Raw genomic sequence first — 19,819 nt, 5'->3', positions numbered from 1 at the left:
AGGCAGTGGACATTATTGGTAATTGTCAAAGACCAGTCTTCTCACTAGGTGTGTTTAAACATATGCATAAAATAACAAACCTGTGAAAATTTGAGCTCAATTGGTCGTCCAAGTTACGAGATATGAGTGAAAGAAAAATAACCCTTGACACACGAAGATGTGTGCGTTTAGATGGTTGATTTCGAGACCTCAAGTTCTAAATCTGAGGTCTCGAAATCAAATTCGTGTAAAACTACTTCTTTCTCGAAAACTATGGCGCTTCAGAGGGAGCCGCTTCACACAATGTTTTATACCATCGACCTCTCCCCATTACTCGTCCCTAAGAGGTTTTATGCTAATACCTTTTTTTGAGTAGTTACCAATAGTGTCCACTGCCTTTAAAACAAATGATGCGTTGGATATTCTTTTCTCGTTTTGGGTTTTTCTTTCTTTCTTTCTTTCTTTTATTCGTCGCGTCCTTGTAATGATGTGCAATATACTGGTAGATCTAAGCAATTGCTTTCCCATTATTGCAAACAATTTTTATGATACGTAGATTACCCCTGAGGACAAGTTCATTCAAATACTTGTTTGTTTAGCCCAACTTAAACAATGATTCGTCAGAATCATCTTGTCAGTCAAATATTTGAGTAAAATGGTTTGTTTTTACCCTTAGATATTTTACAAATAGTTGTTATGTTTTATTTCTTTATTTTTTCTTGATTTCTTAGCTAAGCTTACGTTTCCATTTTGACCATTGTACATGTATATGTAAATGTTATTGTTTGTATTAATTTTTCTTATAGTTACTATTACTGTAGTTAATATAATTACCATTGTGCCGATCAAAGACAGTGAAGGGCATTAGTCAGACATCAAATAATACTTAATTTAAAAAAAAAAATGTATAGGTGCCACGCTACCGGACTGGAAACTTAGTTTAGTTTTGGTATGGCCTGAAATCGTTTATGCTTTGCGAATACAGTGATGAAAAATCCACATTTTGACTTAAAGTAAAGACGCAAGCAGACGCGTTCCTCCGTGTTCGCTTAAAGAAGGAATTGTGCTTGTTGCTGCAGGCTGCATCGAAGGAAAACTATAAAAAATGTAAGTTGAATTTAGAAATTTGGTTAGCAATTCATTTTATATATTTTTGGTAATGAGATTATGGATACCTTAAAAGTGAACTTTACCACTGTGGCTTCTTGCAAGACCTGTAAGACAAGGGTGATTGCTATGAGAACCAGAAACACAGGGGTATAACCTACGGCTTAATGTCCCCATCCGAAAAACAGAGCAACTATGGTACATGGCTCATTGGTGCCAGAAACGGGACTCGAACCTACACTCTGCTGCATAGTCAGCAACACTTTGAGCCGGCCACCGGGGTTCATTTAAAGGCAGTGGACACTATTGGTAATTACTCAAAATAATTATCATCATAAAACCTTTCTTGATTACGAGTAATGGGAAGAGGTTGATAGTATAAAACATCCTGTGAAACAGCTCCGTCTGAAGTAACGTAGTTTTCGAATTTGATTTCGAGACCTCAAGTTTAGAATTTGAGGTCTCGAAATCAAGCATCAGAAAGCACACAACTTCGTTTGACAAGGGTGTTTTTTCTTTCCTTATTATCTCGCAACTTCGACGACCGATTGTGCTCAAATTTTCACAGGTTTGTTATTTTATGCATGTATGTTGAGATACACCAACTGTGACGGGTAGTCTTGGACAATTACCAACAGTTTCCACTGCCTTTGATACAGTGTGGGTGCTCGCTTTAAAAGTCAGCGGATATGTCTGTCTAAGTGTAGGCTATAGTGTTGGCGATCTGCCAATATTACGTCCCTTGAATGAATATAGTGTACGGCAATTGTTATGTTATGTAATTGGTTTTTAACCTTATACCGATGTGTCTTAAAGGCAGTGGACACTACTGGTAATTACTCAAACTAATTATTTGCATAAATATATATTAACCCTTGGTAACGAGTAATGGGGAGCTGTTGGTAGTATAAACCATTTTGAGAAGCGGGCTCCCTGTGACGTAGTTTTTGAGAAAGACGTAATTTTTCCTCGAATTTGATTTCGAGACCTCGGATTTAGAATTTGAGGTCCCGAAATCAAGCATCTGAAAGCGCACAACTTCGTTTGACAGGGATATTTTTTCTTTCATTGTTATCTCGCAACTTCGACGACCAATGAGCTCAAATTTTCACAGGTTATTCATTTTAGTTGAGATACACCAAATGAGAAGACTGGTCTTTGAAAATTACCAAAAGTTTCCAGTGTCTTTAATTAAACACTGTATACTCAGTACTTTCCTGAATTGTGCCTTCACAAGCCACATGCAAATCACTCGGGCGGGATTCGAACCCACTACCTTTGCATTGCCAGAGCAGATCACTACGGACCAGGGAGCAAGCCCAGTGGCTAGAGGTCGTTCGAATCCCACGTGTGGCAGTGGGTACATCGACGATTATAGGTGCTATTTTTCGCCAAACTGATGTTATTGTGTGCTTACTGTCCTTGGAATAAGACACAGTACGATATGGCAATTGTTTTCATAATGACTATGTACAGGTGTTTTTTGCGAAACTCAATAAATGACAATTGAAATACTGTATGACTGTTACACTATGTTAAGAGTCAGTTCAGGTAAATAGTTGACATATTATTTGCTCACGGTCAAAAAATGATTTTTTTTTATGTGGGTGGAAGGGCCTTGGGGTGCTAAACAAACCGTGATGACAAAATGCATATGCATGGTTAGAAAGATATTTTAAAAGTAGAAAACAATGATCCACACAAGTATCACCCAAAAACATCTTTCTAACCATATGCATTTTATAACAAACGGTTACAATCGCATTTCAAAGACCAACTTGACCGATCCCAGGCAACGTGTTCCTTTTAAATGATCTCTTACGCTCATCTTGCAAATCGTTAGTATCATTGTTTTTAATAAAACCTTGGCAAACTTTTTCCAACACTTTTAAGCGGAGGCTTTATAATTTCCCACATTTGTGTTGGACATGATTGGATGCTCCAAACCATCTGCAGCCCAGAAACTATATCGTTTATGATCTCTATCTCTATGAAAAGTTTTACATTTGGTAGCAGGCAGGGACCAAGGAGAGAAGGCCCTGTATTAAAGACAACTTAAAAAGAATGCGCACTCTACTTGCAATGGGAATCATACCTGTACAATAGGTAAAGTAGCCAAATCAAGAACTCTCAGTGGGCAAAGCATTGGTTATGGCTTGGTTGGATACCATTATGTTTAAATAAAAACTTTGTATTCAATACTCAAAGGGCATGGAAACAGTGCCAGATTTCTACAAGCATGCATTATTTTTAATGTTATAAATTCAATATGAAGAAAAAACAATTCAAAATGCATTTTTCTGTTTTGGGAAAAAAGTCTAATTTTGAGACAGTAATGTTACATCAGGATACACTTGCCCAAGTTTTCTTACCAGAAATAAAAAGATAAATTTTGGCTCTAATCAAAACCGACAGGAAAATATTCTGAGACCCCTGAAAAAAATGAAATTTTGAGGGCAAAAAATATGGTAAACATTTTGCAAGTTCGAAAAACGTACTCTAATGCACGTTCTAAAATAGCACAAGGGTGAAATTTATAGCAATAATGTTTTGACTCGAGTAAATCCAAGGATGTTACTTTGTAGTGATGTAAAAGGTTTTATGAAATATTTGTGTTTTTTGGTGGGGTGGAGTTGTAAATATTAACTAAAAAACAGTTTTTCAGACCCCCAAATCGGCCTAAAGTGGCCTAAACACAAATGAACTACTACCATGGCAACGTATTATATAATGATTTGAAATGTAAATTTTGTTTATTTGGACCCCAAGTCCCTACCATCCACAAAGTATAAGAAAAAATATTGTGTTTTTTTTCACCGTGGACACGTATGTCAATATTATTTGAAAAGACCCTTAAAAAGCTTTTTTTCACGTTTTGGGGTAAAAAAGTCTAGTTTTGAGGCAGTATTGTCACAACAGGATACAATTGCCCAAGTTTTTCTCACCAGATATGAAAAAAAACCAATGTTGGCCCTAATCACAGCCGAAAGGAAAATTTTCTGAGACCCCTTGCAAGTTGACATTTTGGGGTCCAAAATTAGGGTAAAAATGGCGATTTTGCAAATTCTAAAAACATACTCTAATGCATGATGCAAAAATAGCACAAGGGTGATATTTAAAGAAATAATTTTTTTTCTCAAGGAAGGCCAAGGATGATACTTTGTAGTGATATACTAGGTTTTTTGAAATAATTTTGCATTTTGGTGGGGTGGAGTTGTAAAAATGAGCTAAAAACCAGTTTTTCAGACCCCAAAATCGGCCTAAAATGGCCAAAAAACAAAATGAGCCGTAATCATGGCAACGGGCTATATATGGAATTGAAAATGCAATTTTGTTTACTTGCACCCCAAGGCCCTTCCGCCCACAAAGTATAAAAAAAAATCATTTTTTGACCGTGAGCAAGTATGTCAATTATTTACCTGAACTGACTCTTAAAGGGACACACCGGCTCACCGTTTACGCAATTTAGGGGTGTAGAATCATGAATAATGTTTTTATAGATGGTTGCTGTAAAAAAAAATCATCAAAATGTCACGTATTTTGCGAAAAATGACTTTAAAAACCAAAGCGGCCGTATAACAAGCTTCCGTTACACGGACTCTTTGAATGTGAATCTTACGTTAGATTTTTCACTATTATTTACATTTTGTAGCGATAATTTGAATACATGATCTTTTTCGGCAATCATTCGTAAATAATTTTGTAAAAAAAAGATTTAAATTTGGTTAAGTAAGTTACTTTTAGACGGCTGGAAGTAAAACTAGCCTGGAAGGTCACGTGATTGTTTGTACCACTTTTTGGTTAGAACAATCACGCGACCTGCGTTTTTGTCTTAAAATGCTAAAACACGGCTAAATTTGATGATTTTTTTTAAGGACTGTTCTTCTTCATTCCTGGAAGACCGTTGAAGTCACATCTTATTCTATTTTGTAGCCCAAATAGCCCAATTCGGCCGGTGTGTCCCTCAAAGTACTTTATGATTCTGGATTTTGATAATTCGGCTTTTTTCCAAGAACACTATTCCTCCCTGGCGTAAATGTAGGACAAGTTTCTATAGATAACACACATAAGAAAATATATATTGCGGACAATCAAAGGAAATGTATGAAAAAAAGGATTAATATGAAAGTGTAGGTCATCACACGAAGGAAGGTTGCGTAAAGGATGAAAAATAGAAGAGTAAAACGATCCGTCCTTCAATTTTGCGTTGTATTGTGCACCAGTCATTGAATACTCAGCTCAAGTGAAATATTTACAAAGAAGAATAAATTACCAGTGTGTTCGAAAAAATGCACTCAGCGTACGCTATCTCTTTTATGAAACTTTTTTTTTAATGACGCTCAATTTGGCACTACAAAACGATCCGTCCTTCAATTTTGCGTTGTATTGTGCACCAGTCATTGAATACTCAGCTCTTTATTGTATCTAAGTGAAATATTTACAAAGAAGAATAAATTACCAGCGTGTTTGAAAAACAATGCACTCAGCGTATGCTTTATCTTTTATGAAACTTTTTTTTCAACAGGAACTACACGTTTTTTCCCCAATTATTCAGTTACAAATACAAACATTTTTATGTACCGTGCGTGTCAGACGATAATAGCACTTATCATATTTCACGCCATCTCTTCCTCGGCGTAAATTAACGCAGTTTCTTACTGGCGTCATCTAAAATAGTAAAAACACTGTGCACTTTAAAATAGTGTTTTTGGATTATAAGTTGACCCAAACTTGGGGATGTGTTGTAAGTCAAAATGAAATTTCATGGTGAAAAATAGTTGATGCAAAAAACGTTTTGTGAGTGCGTTTTCATCTAAACGAACTGGGAATGAAATTTATTCTTACCGTAAATCTTTGAATTGAAGTAACAACCGAATACTCTAAGCCTGTTCACTTTTTGTAAAATTATCTATAAGGAGGTATCATTTTATTCATATGAAATGTATTGTTGTTAAAGTTTACTTTAGGTACAAATGGAATCAAATATCCTTCAATTCCCACGCCATTTGTGTGTCCTGTACCAATCATCTACGTCACATTCCTTTTTGTGTACTTTTTGTTTATTTTATCCTTAACACATCTTCCTTTGTGTGTCTTCACTATTTAATTTTTTAACGCAATCTTCCTTTGTGAGTCCCCATGACGCAATCTTCCTGCAATGTCCTCATTATATAATTAATCCTTTACGCATTTTTCTGTTGGTTGTCCTTATTATATATTTAATCTTTAACGTCATCTCCTTTGAGGTTTCTCATTATGTTATTTAATCCTCTATTTCATCATATGATTTTATCTTCCTTTGTGTGTTCTCTATATTATTCAATCCTTTTCGCTTTTTGTGTGTGACATCATTATATATACGCCATCTTTCTTTTCATTATTTATTCATTCCTTTATCCATACTTCCTCTAAGTGTCCGCATCATATTTTTAATCATTGACGCAATCTTCTTTTGTGTGACCTCATTTCATATCCTTAATCCCTTTATCTATTTTCCCTTGTCTCTGTCGGCATTACATATCTTTTCTGTGTCCTCTACAGAGACTCGCATTTCTATTTTTACAAAGCTCGCCCCTTATTACTTGATTTTGCAAACACTTTTTGAAAATTATAAGCGAAATCCAACTGTGTGAGGCAAACAATTCAGTTCAAACTCAGGCCGCGCCCGAAATGGCGGCTACCGCTACGGCTACGACAGTTGCTAAGTGTGTTGCTATGGACGTCATATATACTTAAACGCGCGGTGACGCGGAAATTTCATTTTCCTTTTAAGATAATATCCAAAGATAATTTAATTGACTTGTATTTCTGAAGAAGTTTTCCACAATGACAACTGTTTTGATATCATATTAGTTTATTTGTATAAAAATCATTGAACATTTGAGTTTTCATTCTGAACAATGTGCGTTCACCATGTGACGCAATCATTAATTTCACATCATTGGCTGACATTGTTGTTGTTTTTATTGTTGTTTACATTCACAGGCAAATCATCGTGGGTTTGCTCGTATTGGTTGTTGGCACGCCTTACTCGTACGCCGGTAAGTTTACCATAAATAAAAACAAGTATTTGTGGGATAAACAACAAATCTCAAATTAATCAACAAACAAACAAACAGGAAGTTTTTATTTGACGTGAACGAATTCGAAGGCGACTTTTCAACCTATGTTATAAAGTGATGATGTTTTTTTAATAGTGTTAACTGCTAGTACGATGAGTTACGTTCATTCATAACCCTAACCCTTGGCCAAGTTTCATAAAGCCTGCATGTAAACACACAAACCAGCTTAAAAACGAATTAGCAGAGAAAGTTTACCAGCCAAAATTATGTTTTGTTTTCTTTGGTGTGACTGGTGCCCCACACATTGTTTGCTCATCAAAGAGGTTTGCTGATGAGCAGATGTGTTGCTTAATTGTCAGCTGTTTGAAGGGATGTTTGGTTTCAAAGCTCATGTGGCATGTTGTCGGCGCATTGACATGCCTTTTACATAGGGTTCGTTTTGCATTCCCTTTTGACCGATTTGATTTTAAAATAAGTATGTGTTGTTTACATGTCCAGGTGTTCTATAGGCTATTCCAATTTGATTTATTAAAAACAAATTACATGTATAATTTGATTTCATCTACAACATTGACAATAATGACAAACCGATTTTGCACACAATAGTTACTCAAATTCAATTCGGCCTCTTGCCGTGACTTGTGAAGCGTTTTAATAAAAACAAAAACACGTAAAAAGAAATTGTTGTTATTTTGTTCTTTTTTTTAATAAACAGCGGAGTGTTTATCTAATTGGAATGCAATTGGTAATCAGTGTTACTATGCCAATCCTACCGCCACCTACACATCACTCACATGGGCCAAAGCGAGGCAAACTTGCCTCGACATGGGGGCCGACCTTCCCGTCATCGACACCGCTGCGGAGTTCGACGCACTGTACACGCTGACCAAGGTGTTGGGTAACAACGCGTGGTTAGGATGTAATTCTTCTTCATGGGAGAAGTTCACCTGCGTAGACCACGACTCGTACTACAACTCGGAGGCTGATTCCAGAGGACACTGGCGTGAGTAGATTTAGACTTGGTTCAAGTCCCGTTCTCGTGTGAGCGGTCCTTAAGCATATCGTGCCAACTGTAGCAAAAAGCCGGATATCATGTAGACGTGATTCAAGTCCCGTTCTGGTGTGAGAGGTCCCTAAGCATACCACGCCAACTGTAGCATTAGCAAACAAGCCGTATAGCTCATAGACGTGATTCAAGTCCCATTCTGGTGTGAGAGGTCCCTAACCATACCACGCCTAACCAGTTAGGCCCCTGTGTGCGTGTGTGTGGCGGTCTTTTGTGTATTTTTTCTTTGGGGGGGGGGGGGGGGCTTACATGACCTCTCCATACAATTATTCGATGATTTGGTACAATGGGTTGTTCCACACATTGGACAGAAATGTCGTGATCCAACAACATCGTTACCAAAGAAAACTTGCCACCTCGTAGCAACTCTTTTAGTACTCAGCTGTGGCACTGTCGTATAATACACTGTGGTATTAATGATGGGTAATTAAAAAAAAAAGGGGGGGGGGGCCGTCTGTGTCCTGTCATCTCAGTAAACAATATTTTTGATGTATTTCTGGTATCCCTTTCAGCTTGGAAAGTAGGCCAACCTTCATCGATGGCTAGTAGTCAATGTCTAGTGCTGAACGTGGTGGATGAAATTGGCAATGGAGTCTTGACATCACTCTCGTGTGGCTCACAGCTATCCTCGACTATTCTGTGCGAACAAGCACCGACCAACACGCAGTATACTGTGATCACCACTGACCCTGCAATGGCGGACGTCCCCTCCACTTTAGGTCGGGCTCAGCCCGAGCCTACCCGAGCGGCAACCAAGGAAGGAACAACCGAGACTTACAAGACGACTTCTCATGGTCTTACTCGTGCCGGAACTGCTCCCTTGGTAACCTCTGCCGTGGTAACAACTGACGTGGTGACCAGCGAAGTGGTAACTAGAGAAGGGGGAACCAGCGAAGGGGTTACCAGCAAGGGAGTAACAACCAACGGGGTAACCAGCGAAGTGGTAACCAGCGAAGAAGTAACCACCAAGACTTTGTTTACTGGCGAGACGACCTCACCAGTAACTTCGACAGCTCCTCACAATTTAGATCAGACCCTAGCCGAGCCTAGCTCAGAGTTAAACCCGAGAGTACAGACCGAGATATCGACCGTAGTAAGCACGACCTCCACTGGTGGAAAGAGCCCCGTTGAGACTACACAAGTGAAGGCAACCGAACCGTCCGAGAAGGTGACTGTTCATAGCAGCTCACCAAACGAAGGTAGGTATGATAGAACAGATCTAGTTTTGATGACCAGATTTTCATCGTGCAATTACCGGCTCAAAGGGCCAATATAAAGATAGTTTTGAATGGCGACGCTGTTAAGTCACCTGTAGACTCGACACTATAGGAGTGCACTGTTGGGTGTATAGACAGACCCAAACCTAATAGAGTTGTAGTATTGTGTCCACCATACCTCAAAATGGCTCCAAATGTAAAAGCCGTTTGGCTTTGGCGCCATTTTACAAGAACTTGTTGGTATTAAACCACGGTAATATTATAAACTCAACCAAATTGCAAGATTTTCTAAATTAATCATTAATTTGTGGCTTTTGATCCCCCTTTTTTTTTTTTTAGAATCTGGGACATGCTACGTCATGATGGAGCCCGATCCCGAATCTAATAACCGCGCTCGATGGCTCGTACCTCAGCCCGATCCATGCCTCTGCAAGCGGATCCGTCTCGGGGGCATAAACACCCAAACCACGGCTCGGCAGTACCCGGTGAAGTTCATGGACACCGTGGTTGTAGGTCGGGACCCAGTTGAGATTAGGAACTGGCTTGGATGTCAAAACCGAGAATAAATCTCCATGTGAGGTTTTCATTAGTCACCCTTCGATTCTGGTGAAACACCAGGGCCCAATTTCATAGAGCAGCAAAATTGCTTAGCGTGAAATAGTTGCCTTTTTGATAAAAACAGGATTACCAACCAGAAATGGTATTTTCTGATGCTGTTTCAGATGCTGTTAAAATTGATGTTGCTGCTGCTGTTAATACTGTTGTTGCTGCTGCTGCTGTTGCTGTCAATGTTGTTGTTATTGTTGCTCTTGCTACTGCTGTTAATATGAATTACTGTTGCTGTAGATATTGCTGTTGCTGCTGTTAATACTGTTGTTGCCGCTGCTGTGAAAACTGTTGTTGTTGCTACTGTGAATGCTGCTCTTGCTGCTCTTGCTGATGCTGTTAAAGGTGCTGTTGCTGCGCGGGTAAACATTTCTCTAATATTGTGAATAATTATTGCTGTTGCTGCTGCTGTTAACACTGCCGTTGTTTTATTGGTCTTGTGTAAAACAAAAATGGTGACACGGTGACATCCAGAGGGAATGTTCATCGGCCAGTGAGTTTGGCGGGATGTAAAGTCTTTGTCAAACGAGAGTCATTCAATGACAATGGTTTAAACTTAACCCACCATTGTGTTTATTCCTCCCATGACAGTACTTGTATTTCTTATTTTGAATCTTTTATTTTGAATCTTTAACCTCCGAATATTGTTGTACTATTACAAAGGCATTGCTGCTGTCCTGGAGAGGGTGGGTTGCAAAATCCATGTTGTGCTTTGTGCTTATGCTGTCAATATTAGGCTTAGCAGTTGTGGTATTTGTCCTGTGAGTGATTGGAAGCTCCACCCCTCTTTTAGTTTTATAGCTGACAGTGCTTTGCTTTTGGAAAACCCTTGCAGATTCGTTCACCACGATGCAACCTCAATCGTCGGGGTGATCGATCTCGCCGTAACCTTTTGCTCCAACCTCGCTACCATGGGTCGCGTGCTGTCAATACCAGGGGTTAGTGTCGAAATAGTTACCAAAACGGCACGCTGTTCAGCCGTGCGAGGCCGATTATGGTGATGATTGCCTGTGCGATAGACCTGTATTGCAATAATTCCCGATTACGCCTTCAAACCAAAATTCAATTTAAATTTTACCAAATAATTGCCATCAAAATTACTGAGAGCAGAGCGAACGAACACATTTTATCTTGCCATTAAGTCGTTGCCATGGCAAATTAATATGACATTGACGATGTAATCGACCATATAGATGCCTCTCCTTTAAACTATAATCAAAGGTTATTACTAATACCCGAACATACGCTTATATTATCGGTGACGCCATTAATGAAAACGACAAAGTTGAATGGAAAACACATTTACCTATCAATACCATGTCATAAGTACGGTTTTAGATCATGTGTATTCCACTCAAAACAAAATCGGTCACATTTTCTATTGCATTCAGACCTATCCAAAAAGCATTGCAAAATGTCACTTTACCATGACTAGATTTATTCTTTGACTACACATTTTCATCAATGATAATTTAAGTTTCGTTGAGTCTTGCAAAATATACCTCTAGCACTTCAGAAGCTTCGGTTGGCGCACGGGAACTAAAGAGGGTTATGCAAAAATCAAGTTGACGTGAGTCTTCCGAGAGAAAAGCACACACGTAGTTTCATAAAAAAGTTTGAAATTCATTCTGTGACGTCATCAACTTGAGCAAATGATGAAAATCCAAGAGTCGATGAATGATTTCTCCTTAACAGTTTTAGCTGTGAGACTTGTAAGTATTTTTTCGTGTATTTTTTAATAGCATTTTGCAATCTATGCATGCTGTGCGAGTGCACCCTTATTACTCGAATGAAATTACGAGCGCTGCGCCCTCTAGCGTCTTCAACACGCTAAAGTAAAACGATTCGAGCAACTCTTATTTAAAGTACTTAAAAGTTAGAATTAGTTTTCTTCCCAACCAGAACTACTGCTACTTGTCTCGCATTTTATAAACAAACTTTATGAAGATGCAAGTTTAGATTTAGGCCTACAATGGTTTGTGTTCCATTCATGAGAAAAACTGCATACCTTTATCCTTTAATTTGTAAAAAATTAACCACTTAAAATAATATACTTCAATCAAGACCTAGACTTGATTTCAAGTCTGAAATCGCGGTTTTTCCTCTGCATCAGCAACGAAAAAAGCCCCCACATTATTAGCTATCCACGCGCCCGGCCTTAGATCGTAGGCTTTTCTAATGAGGCAGGTTTATGACAAGAGGGCGCTGTTTCAGCCAATAATGAAGTGGTTATCAAGACGACTAAAAGCCACAATCACAGACTTAGAACTAAGTTTACGCAAGACGCCCCAAAATGAGCCATGTTTGCCCCGAAATGCCTCTTTGGAAACCTTTACTCGGTCTGAATAGACCTGTTTATTCATATTATGTGTCTTTTTAGAGCACTATTGTGAGTTGTATTGAAGGCAATCGTAGTGGTGTGTATAAATTATTTTATTCAAATTAACATGTCATTTTATGTTTCTCCCATTAAAGACTAACATCTGTTACTTCAATCGTACGTTGAGTATTTGACTTTTGTGTTGGCTTTGGCTATACGGCTACGGCTGTTTTAAGACAAGTCATTCACTCGGCGTTGAGGGCGTAGCCACTGCATGAAGCCATATACACGGCTTGGGGCCTTTTACCAAACCTTCAATTTGGTCTCGGGATCCTGCAAAGAATGCAAAATGTACTGAAAAGTGAAATTCGTTTATTCATTTCAAAATGGTCGCGTGTTTTAAACAGCATCGACAATCTGGAACGGCTATGTCCACGCAAGAAGAAAAACACATAGTTTGAACAAACAATCTGAGAAACGCATCTGGCAGTAACGTTTCTCAGATTAAACTTTTATGGGATAACTATTTTATTTTACTGTAGCAACATAATTATATTGAAATTATTGTTTTGTACTATCGAAAGCTGTTTTACTTCTAAAACAATGTTTGTATTGTCATTCATTTTAAAAGTGATTACCAAAAGTTTACCTTGCCCTTTTAAGGTGTTTGTTTTTAATCAACAATAATCCATCCCTTCAATTCGAGTTGAATATAAGTTTATTCGTCACCTAGTCACAATAAACGTCCTTCCAATTGTTCGATCCGATTGGCTTAGCAGTCTATTTTGGGCAAAGTCATTTGCATAATATCAATTATTTAATCCACCCCTGCGATGACACTTTGGTGTGTCGCATTGCGAAATCAAGAAAACAGAACACACATCGACAGATAAAGAAGGATCGCCTGGATTTGCCGCAACGTCCGACATCAGTTAATTCAGAGAGAAATTCATTATTTCTGCTGAATATTAAGGAAAAGGGTAAGCTATGACAATCACTTATTGTAGCATATTATTTATGTTAAAGTTCTAGATTATTCCCCTTTAGCGAGAGCCGAGGTGTAAACAAGCCACTGCGACTCTAAAGCCTCTTTCACACGAGAGCAATTTAGCAAGGGTCTCTTGCTAAATTTTAGCAAGGCTTTAAAAAAACACCAAAGTGTGCCTCGTGAGAAAAGTGTGCCTCGTGTGTAGAGTGTCCAAAGATCTTCAAAAGATCATTTTTATAGAGTAAAAGAAACAGTTCATGGTAATAATTTCTTTGAACTATTTCCCAACCTTTTCCCAGTCAAAAAAACACACTTGTGGAAATAGTCATAAACACAGTTTCAGTGTTTTGAGTTTTTGTCACAAATGTATGTTTTTCAAAATACAACAAGTCAACAGATACAGCTACATTGGATAGGGTAGCACCAACATTTTTATTATCACACCCTTTTAAACCCCGTTGATAATAACAGTCCAAAACTTCAATAACAAACAACTTAAATGTACACTAGTCCACCCTAAGAGCGTAAAGCAGCTGTAGATCAAACAAATACATACAAAAATGTAAAGAACATATTAATGAAGTATTAAATTATTTACGAATTTATACTTAAACAAGAAAAGGGAATCAGAAAAGCACTCGACTAAATACAACCCTCTTGTTTTTACCGATTTCCCATTGGAGAAAACCAAAATTGGAGAAAACCAAGTTTTTATTTCGCAATTTTTTTAATTTGTTTTCTTAATTGTGTTTTGTTGGGCTTGCCATGCACTCAGCATTCATTCCGTGAAGGACATTACGGAAAGTAATGATCTGAATATCCAAAACTCAAATTGAATGTGAGGTTTTTTAAATTAAGCAATTTCTCGACATCCCTGTTCGACAGAGATTCTGCTGTATATGGTCGAAAGGTTAGCCGTCGATTTCACAAAACTTTTCCTAACATAGGATTAATCTTAAGACGTAGATACGTTTGGTAGATACGTGCACTTATAAGACTTCGATATTATTATTATTATTAGAACGAGTAAAGTTCCGTATCCGAAGACGTAGGACGCATTAAACCCATCCTAAGTTAGGACGTGTTACTCGTCCCAACTCGAGATGGGATTATTCCTAGCGTTTCGTGAAATCGGCTGCAGGGCACTAAAATATTTCATCACACATAAGTTTAAAACAATTAGGCAGAGACAACAGCAACGATTCAAAACAACTATAGAAAACATGGAACTATAAACACCTAAACAAAATGTGGCAACATCAATCATGATACGTATTTTGTCCTCTTTGTTGGGCATTTTTCAGATCGCTGTTGCAGTTCCGATGGCAAGGCTCTGTCTGGTCGTATTATGTTCTCTGGTTCTGGTTGTAGCCGGCCAATTGGAGCATCCGTGTGATGGAAGCTGCCACGAGATACAAGGTAAGCGGTTATGAATTAAACAAATTCGGATTTTCCTTTTTTTTTTCATAGATGTAAGAAATAAGAAGTCTCCCGAAATCCTAAAATCGACTCCGCAGTTGTGATAAAGTTCTCATAAAACAAAAATCTACCCGGCAAGTAGACACATACACTCAAGCAGGACAGTTCTTTTCAGAATGGAGAAGTCTCCCAAACAATAATCCGATACAACTACTCCATGTTGTAGAATGACAGACAGTTCTCTACCAGTAGATACACACATGGTGTTACCACAATCCAATTAATGATACCCTTTTTCGTGCAGTGCCTCAAATCACATTATTCAAAGATGTCATTAAGCAATGTCTATTCATTTCAGTTATGAATTCTGGTTTAATGAAACCAATGACTCTCATAGAGAAGGGAACTTTAAATCACTTTAAAGGCAGTGGACACTATTGGTAATTGTCAAAGACTAGCCTTCACAGTTGGTGTATCTCAACATACGCATAAAATAACAAACCTGTGAAAATTTTATTTCAATCGGTCAGTTTCTCGGAAGTTGCGAGATAATAATGAAAGAAAAATAACCCTTGTCACACGAAGTTGTGTGCGTTTAGATGGTTGATTTCGAGACCTCAAGTTCTAAACCTGAGGTCTCGAAATCAAATTCGTGGAAAATTACTTCTTTCTCAAAAACTATGGCACTTCAGAGGGAGCCGTTTCTCACAATGCTTTTTATACCATCAACCTCTCCCCATTACTCGTTACCAAGTAAGGTTTTATGCCAATGATTATTTTGAGTAATTACCAATAGTGTCCACTGCCTTTATGTCAAGAACTATAAGGAGTGGAAACGAAGAATGGAATTTCAATTTTAAAAGTCGGAGGAAAATCCCAGAGAGTTATTCCAGTGAATATAGCCCGGGCCATTAGGCGGGAATTTGAAACCCAATCCGAATAATTATTCCACTGGACAGGATTCGAACTGGGGTCCCAAAGGTGGTAGGCAAGGAAAGATAACCTTTAACCCTAAAATGACCGCCCCAGAAGTATCAATGTGTTTCCTTCATTAATATTCTAGAATACCTGGGTATCAGTCACGCGTCGGTGTACATACAAATTAATCTGGTAACCCGTATCTGTGCTATTAAGCAGATTCGGAATTAAATTAAATTAAAATAAAAAACTTAAATTTAATTTGGAACTCGGTTTTTTGTTTAAAGTTTATTATGAGTATGTTATTCCACAATGGGAAAAACGGTGTGTGACTTGTTTTGTTGTGCCCCCCCCCCCCCCCAACAAAAATACTCTACAGATGCCGAGGCGTGTGATCCAGCTGATTTTGATGACGGCTCTAAGTGCGACTGTTACACATGTTCATGTAGGCTGGATAAGGGTGGTCTTACGTCGTTCGTGGCTTGTTGCATAGAGTAAGAACTTGATTTAGTGTTTTCTTTTAAATGGGTGACTCGCAGGCTGGCTGGCTGGCTGGCAGGCATGGCTGACTGGTTGGCTAACTGGCAGGTTGACTCGCAGGCTGGCTGGCTGGCTGGTTGGCTAACTGGCTGACTGGCTGATTGGCTGACTTGCTTACTGGCTGGTATGCAGGCTGGATGACTGGCTGGTTGGCCGGTTGGCTGACTGGCTAGTTGGATGGCTGACTGGTTGGCTGACTGGCTGATTGGCTGATTGGCTGACTGGCTGATTGGCTGATTGGCTGATTAGCTGACTGGCTGACTGGCTAACTGGCTGACTGGCTGACTGGCTGACTGGCTGACTGGCTAACTGACTGACTGGCTGGTTGGCTGATCTGCTTACTGGCTGACTCGCAGGCTGGCTGACTGGCTGATTGGCTGATTGGCTGACTCCCAGGCTAGCTGACTGGCTGGTTGGCTGACTCGCAGGCAGCTGACTGGTTGGTTGGCTGACTCGCAGGCTAGCTGACTGGCTGATTGGCTTACTTGCTTACCGGCTGAGTCGCAGGCTGGCTGATTGGCTGACTGGCTAACTGACTGACTGGCTGGTTGGCTGACCTGCTTACTGGCTGACTCGCAGGCTGGCTGACTGGCTGATTTGCTGACTCGCAGGCTAGCTGACTGGCTGGTTGGCTGACTGGCTGGTTGGGCTTACTTGCTTACTGGCTGAGTCGCAGGCTGGCTGACTGGCTGACCCAATTGGTCGAAGAAGTTGAGAAAATAATGGAATCAAATATTTAAGTGAGAAATTACATCTTTCTCCAAAACTACGTTACTTCATATAGGAAGTCGTTTCTCGCAATGTTTTTACTACCAAAAACTCTCCATTGCTCGTTACAAAGTACGTTTTCGTGCTAACAATTGATTTGAGTATTTACCAATTGTTTTCAGTGCCTTTTAAATGCCTTTAAAAATGAATTCTTTCTTCTTCATTTTTTTCGCAGGGCAGAGAATACAGCCCCAATTAGTATTGCTGCTGGATGCATAAATATTGTGGAAAGGGACTCATCAGGAGTTTGCAATTGGAAGACTGTTACAAAACAAGACCCAGCAGTTACTTGCCCTCCCCCTGCACAGGACGATGGTGGATTTTGATGAGAATGGCGAAGTGCGAATGAAAGTCTGTTTAAGAAAAAGGAAATAATTATAGTAAAAGGGGTGATTAACTTTACGTTAGTTTAAAAATGACACAACACATTATAACTGACTGAACACATTCAGAACATTTTGTTTTATTTATTTATTTTCATTTATTTTATTATTTTTCCCGTGGGATTATTATTAACTGATCTATTGATTCACACCAGAAATTAACAAATAACAACATAAATAATGAAAACAATAAAAGACTATTAACAAGTTGGTGACGAGCCGGATGATGATTTGGTTTGGTTATTCATTCTGGTGTCAAAACTGAAATATTGCTTCTTGTTGGATCTTACACCTTTTGAAAGTAACTATAAAAATGTTTTCGTTTCTTGGTGACCGTTTAACTAAATTTGGTATCGTGGATGAGTCGTAGAAAAATATCTTTACCACCATCTTTGTCTAATTCCCTGTAATTACCTTGGTATTGAGAATTTTGACACTTAATTTAACAAAAGAGCCAGCTTATAACATTCCCGTACTACCTTATTAATGTGTTGCGTTGCTTTGAAGGGAAGAAAAGTAAGATGGCCGCGCCATGAAAAACTCCAATTGGAGAATTTAAAACGCTAGGTGGCAGCATACTTGCTAGTTAAATTTCCATTGCTTACGTAGTTCTGAGCATGCGCACATTATGGAGAACAATGAGTTTTAAATTTGGGGACCAATTTCGGGACCAAGCGTCCCAAAGACTTCTCCTATTGACTCGCTTTTGGTTATTGGATAATTTCTGAAGCATCTCAACAAAATTTGATTAAAAAATAGTTTTAGGTGAAAAACTCGAAATTTGAGTAATCTGTGAGCTCCATAAAATTAAAGTAATACTAAGATGTTAAAACAGCAGATTTGAAGAACAATGTTCCTACTTTCGTCACCGTGTATTATATACATATGACGGGATTGATTGTGGCATCCTGATACGTGAAATGTCTTCAAACGAAACTTTCGGAAATTACTTTAGGACTATTTTAAACACTTTCATTAAATTACTTTACGTAACGGTATGTAACATTATCTGAATAGGGCATTGGACAAATTATATCAAGAAATTGATATTGTTAAATTTGGTTGATAACTGTACATCCGTATGGATCTCTATGAGGTTGGATATTAATAAATTAACAAACGTAATACGCTAACCCTGTCAATTGTTTTTCGAAATTTAAATTTCCCTCCCACATCTCAAAACCAAGATATCTTCATCATTTTCTCAACGCACACAAGTGTGTATACGGCAGCCACCATGGACCTCCCATAAATTGTCCCTCTTTTGGTTATACCTTAACTTTTTGCAGCATCTCCCTTTGGTTTTGTACACGTTTTCAAACCGTGGACCCTTCCCGAACTGTGTGGACATAATGTCCTCTATTGTTTTAGGTTCCTCGGTTTGAATGTGTTTACCTACCCAGGTGTCTTCATGTCTGATGTCATACTGCTATAGACCTTTTAACATCGTGCTGCATCTTGGTCATGTTCCTCGTATCGATTAACAACAATGAATGCTGGTAATCATTTTACAAAAGGGAACCAGACTATCATTGTTCTCCAGCCTCAGTTTGGTAACATTGATATCAACGAGATAAATTCAAGATGGCTGCATCACGATAAAGGTCTTTAGTAATTAATTTGTGCTTTACCAGACATATAATAACGTTACTATAATGTTATGCCTACATCATAATGCACCGTAGTGTCGTGTATTTCGTTTTATTAGTTCTCCCAAAAATATTTAGCGATTATTTGAAAGCGACGATATCAAGGCCGTGAATTCAATGTAAAACGGATTGAAAAGTTATTTGAGGTGAATCAATTTTTCAACATCTGTTTATCCACTGTGGGCCTCGTTACCAAGAAAGGTTTTATGATAATAATTATTTTAAGTAATTACTAATAGTGTCCACTCCCATTAACATGTTTTTGTAAATCTTAAAATTAAGCTCAACCTCAGACTCCTTTTCGTGCTGGTTAGTTTGTTTGTTTGTTGGGGTGGGGTTTTCCAACAAAGGAACTCGACACAACTCCATGGAGGGGATGTAAACGCAAAGCTGGCAACAGCAAATCTCTCTCTCATACAAACATTGGCCAACGTCTGTGATTGCACAAATTCAAGAAATTGTGATTCAGTAATTAGACACGATGTTTTTAGTACTAATGGTGAAATCAGCAGTTATAGATTGGCCGGATACGAACCCACAACCTTGTGAGTGCAAGTCCAATCACGTTATCGCTTTGAAGCCGGATGCATAAAACCAATCATTAACAATCCCTTTTACATGTATTATGGTCAATAAATTATTTTGTTTCTCTATGGCAAATTTTAATATGTCCTCTATACCATCTGCCATTGATCTGTCCGATAAATGCATGCAGACACACAGTTGTATTGTTTAAGGACTTTTTTATATTAGAAAATCTATATTTTGTGTTTGTCAACAGCCCTCACGTGGGGATT

The 19,819-nt window shown here is 38.5% G+C and overlaps 2 protein-coding genes across 2 annotated transcripts; both read left to right on the top strand.

Annotated features, from left to right (window-relative positions):
* Nucleotides 1-998: 998 nt before the first annotated feature.
* Nucleotides 999-9,997, top strand: LOC139943712 (uncharacterized). The gene is made up of 5 exons (XM_071940457.1): nt 999-1,086; nt 7,072-7,127; nt 7,864-8,151; nt 8,727-9,413; nt 9,771-9,997. Coding segments are annotated over exons 1-5 (1,260 nt in total). The 5' UTR covers nt 999-1,084.
* A 3,199-nt stretch (nt 9,998-13,196) lies between these two features.
* LOC139944405 (uncharacterized) lies at nt 13,197-18,498 on the top strand. The gene is made up of 4 exons (XM_071941417.1): nt 13,197-13,337; nt 14,650-14,764; nt 16,062-16,176; nt 17,166-18,498. The coding sequence occupies exons 2-4, from the start codon at nt 14,668-14,670 to the stop codon at nt 17,314-17,316; spliced, it is 363 nt and encodes a 120-aa protein (XP_071797518.1). The 5' UTR covers nt 13,197-13,337; nt 14,650-14,667; the 3' UTR covers nt 17,317-18,498.
* The last annotated feature ends 1,321 nt before the right edge of the window (nt 18,499-19,819 follow it).

Source organism: Asterias amurensis, chromosome 11, assembly GCF_032118995.1.
Source record: "Asterias amurensis chromosome 11, ASM3211899v1".
Taxonomy (NCBI): Eukaryota; Metazoa; Echinodermata; class Asteroidea; order Forcipulatida; family Asteriidae; genus Asterias; species Asterias amurensis.
This window is presented reverse-complemented; position numbering and strand designations above follow the sequence as displayed.

What these genes read in the sequence shown, in the direction of transcription:
- LOC139943712 (XM_071940457.1), top strand. An exon ending in CACGCCTTACTCGTACGCCG is followed by an intron (nt 7,128 to 7,863) that starts GTAAGTTTACCA and finishes TTTAATAAACAG; the next exon opens with CGGAGTGTTTATCTAATTGG. An exon ending in TGATTCCAGAGGACACTGGC is followed by an intron (nt 8,152 to 8,726) that starts GTGAGTAGATTT and finishes TATCCCTTTCAG; the next exon opens with CTTGGAAAGTAGGCCAACCT.
- LOC139944405 (XM_071941417.1), top strand. Translation starts at nt 14,668, where the DNA reads ATGGCAAGGCTCTGTCTGGTCGTATTATGTTCTCTGGTTCTGGTTGTA. An exon ending in AAGCTGCCACGAGATACAAG is followed by an intron (nt 14,765 to 16,061) that starts GTAAGCGGTTAT and finishes AATACTCTACAG; the next exon opens with ATGCCGAGGCGTGTGATCCA. An exon ending in TTCGTGGCTTGTTGCATAGA is followed by an intron (nt 16,177 to 17,165) that starts GTAAGAACTTGA and finishes TTTTTTTCGCAG; the next exon opens with GGCAGAGAATACAGCCCCAA.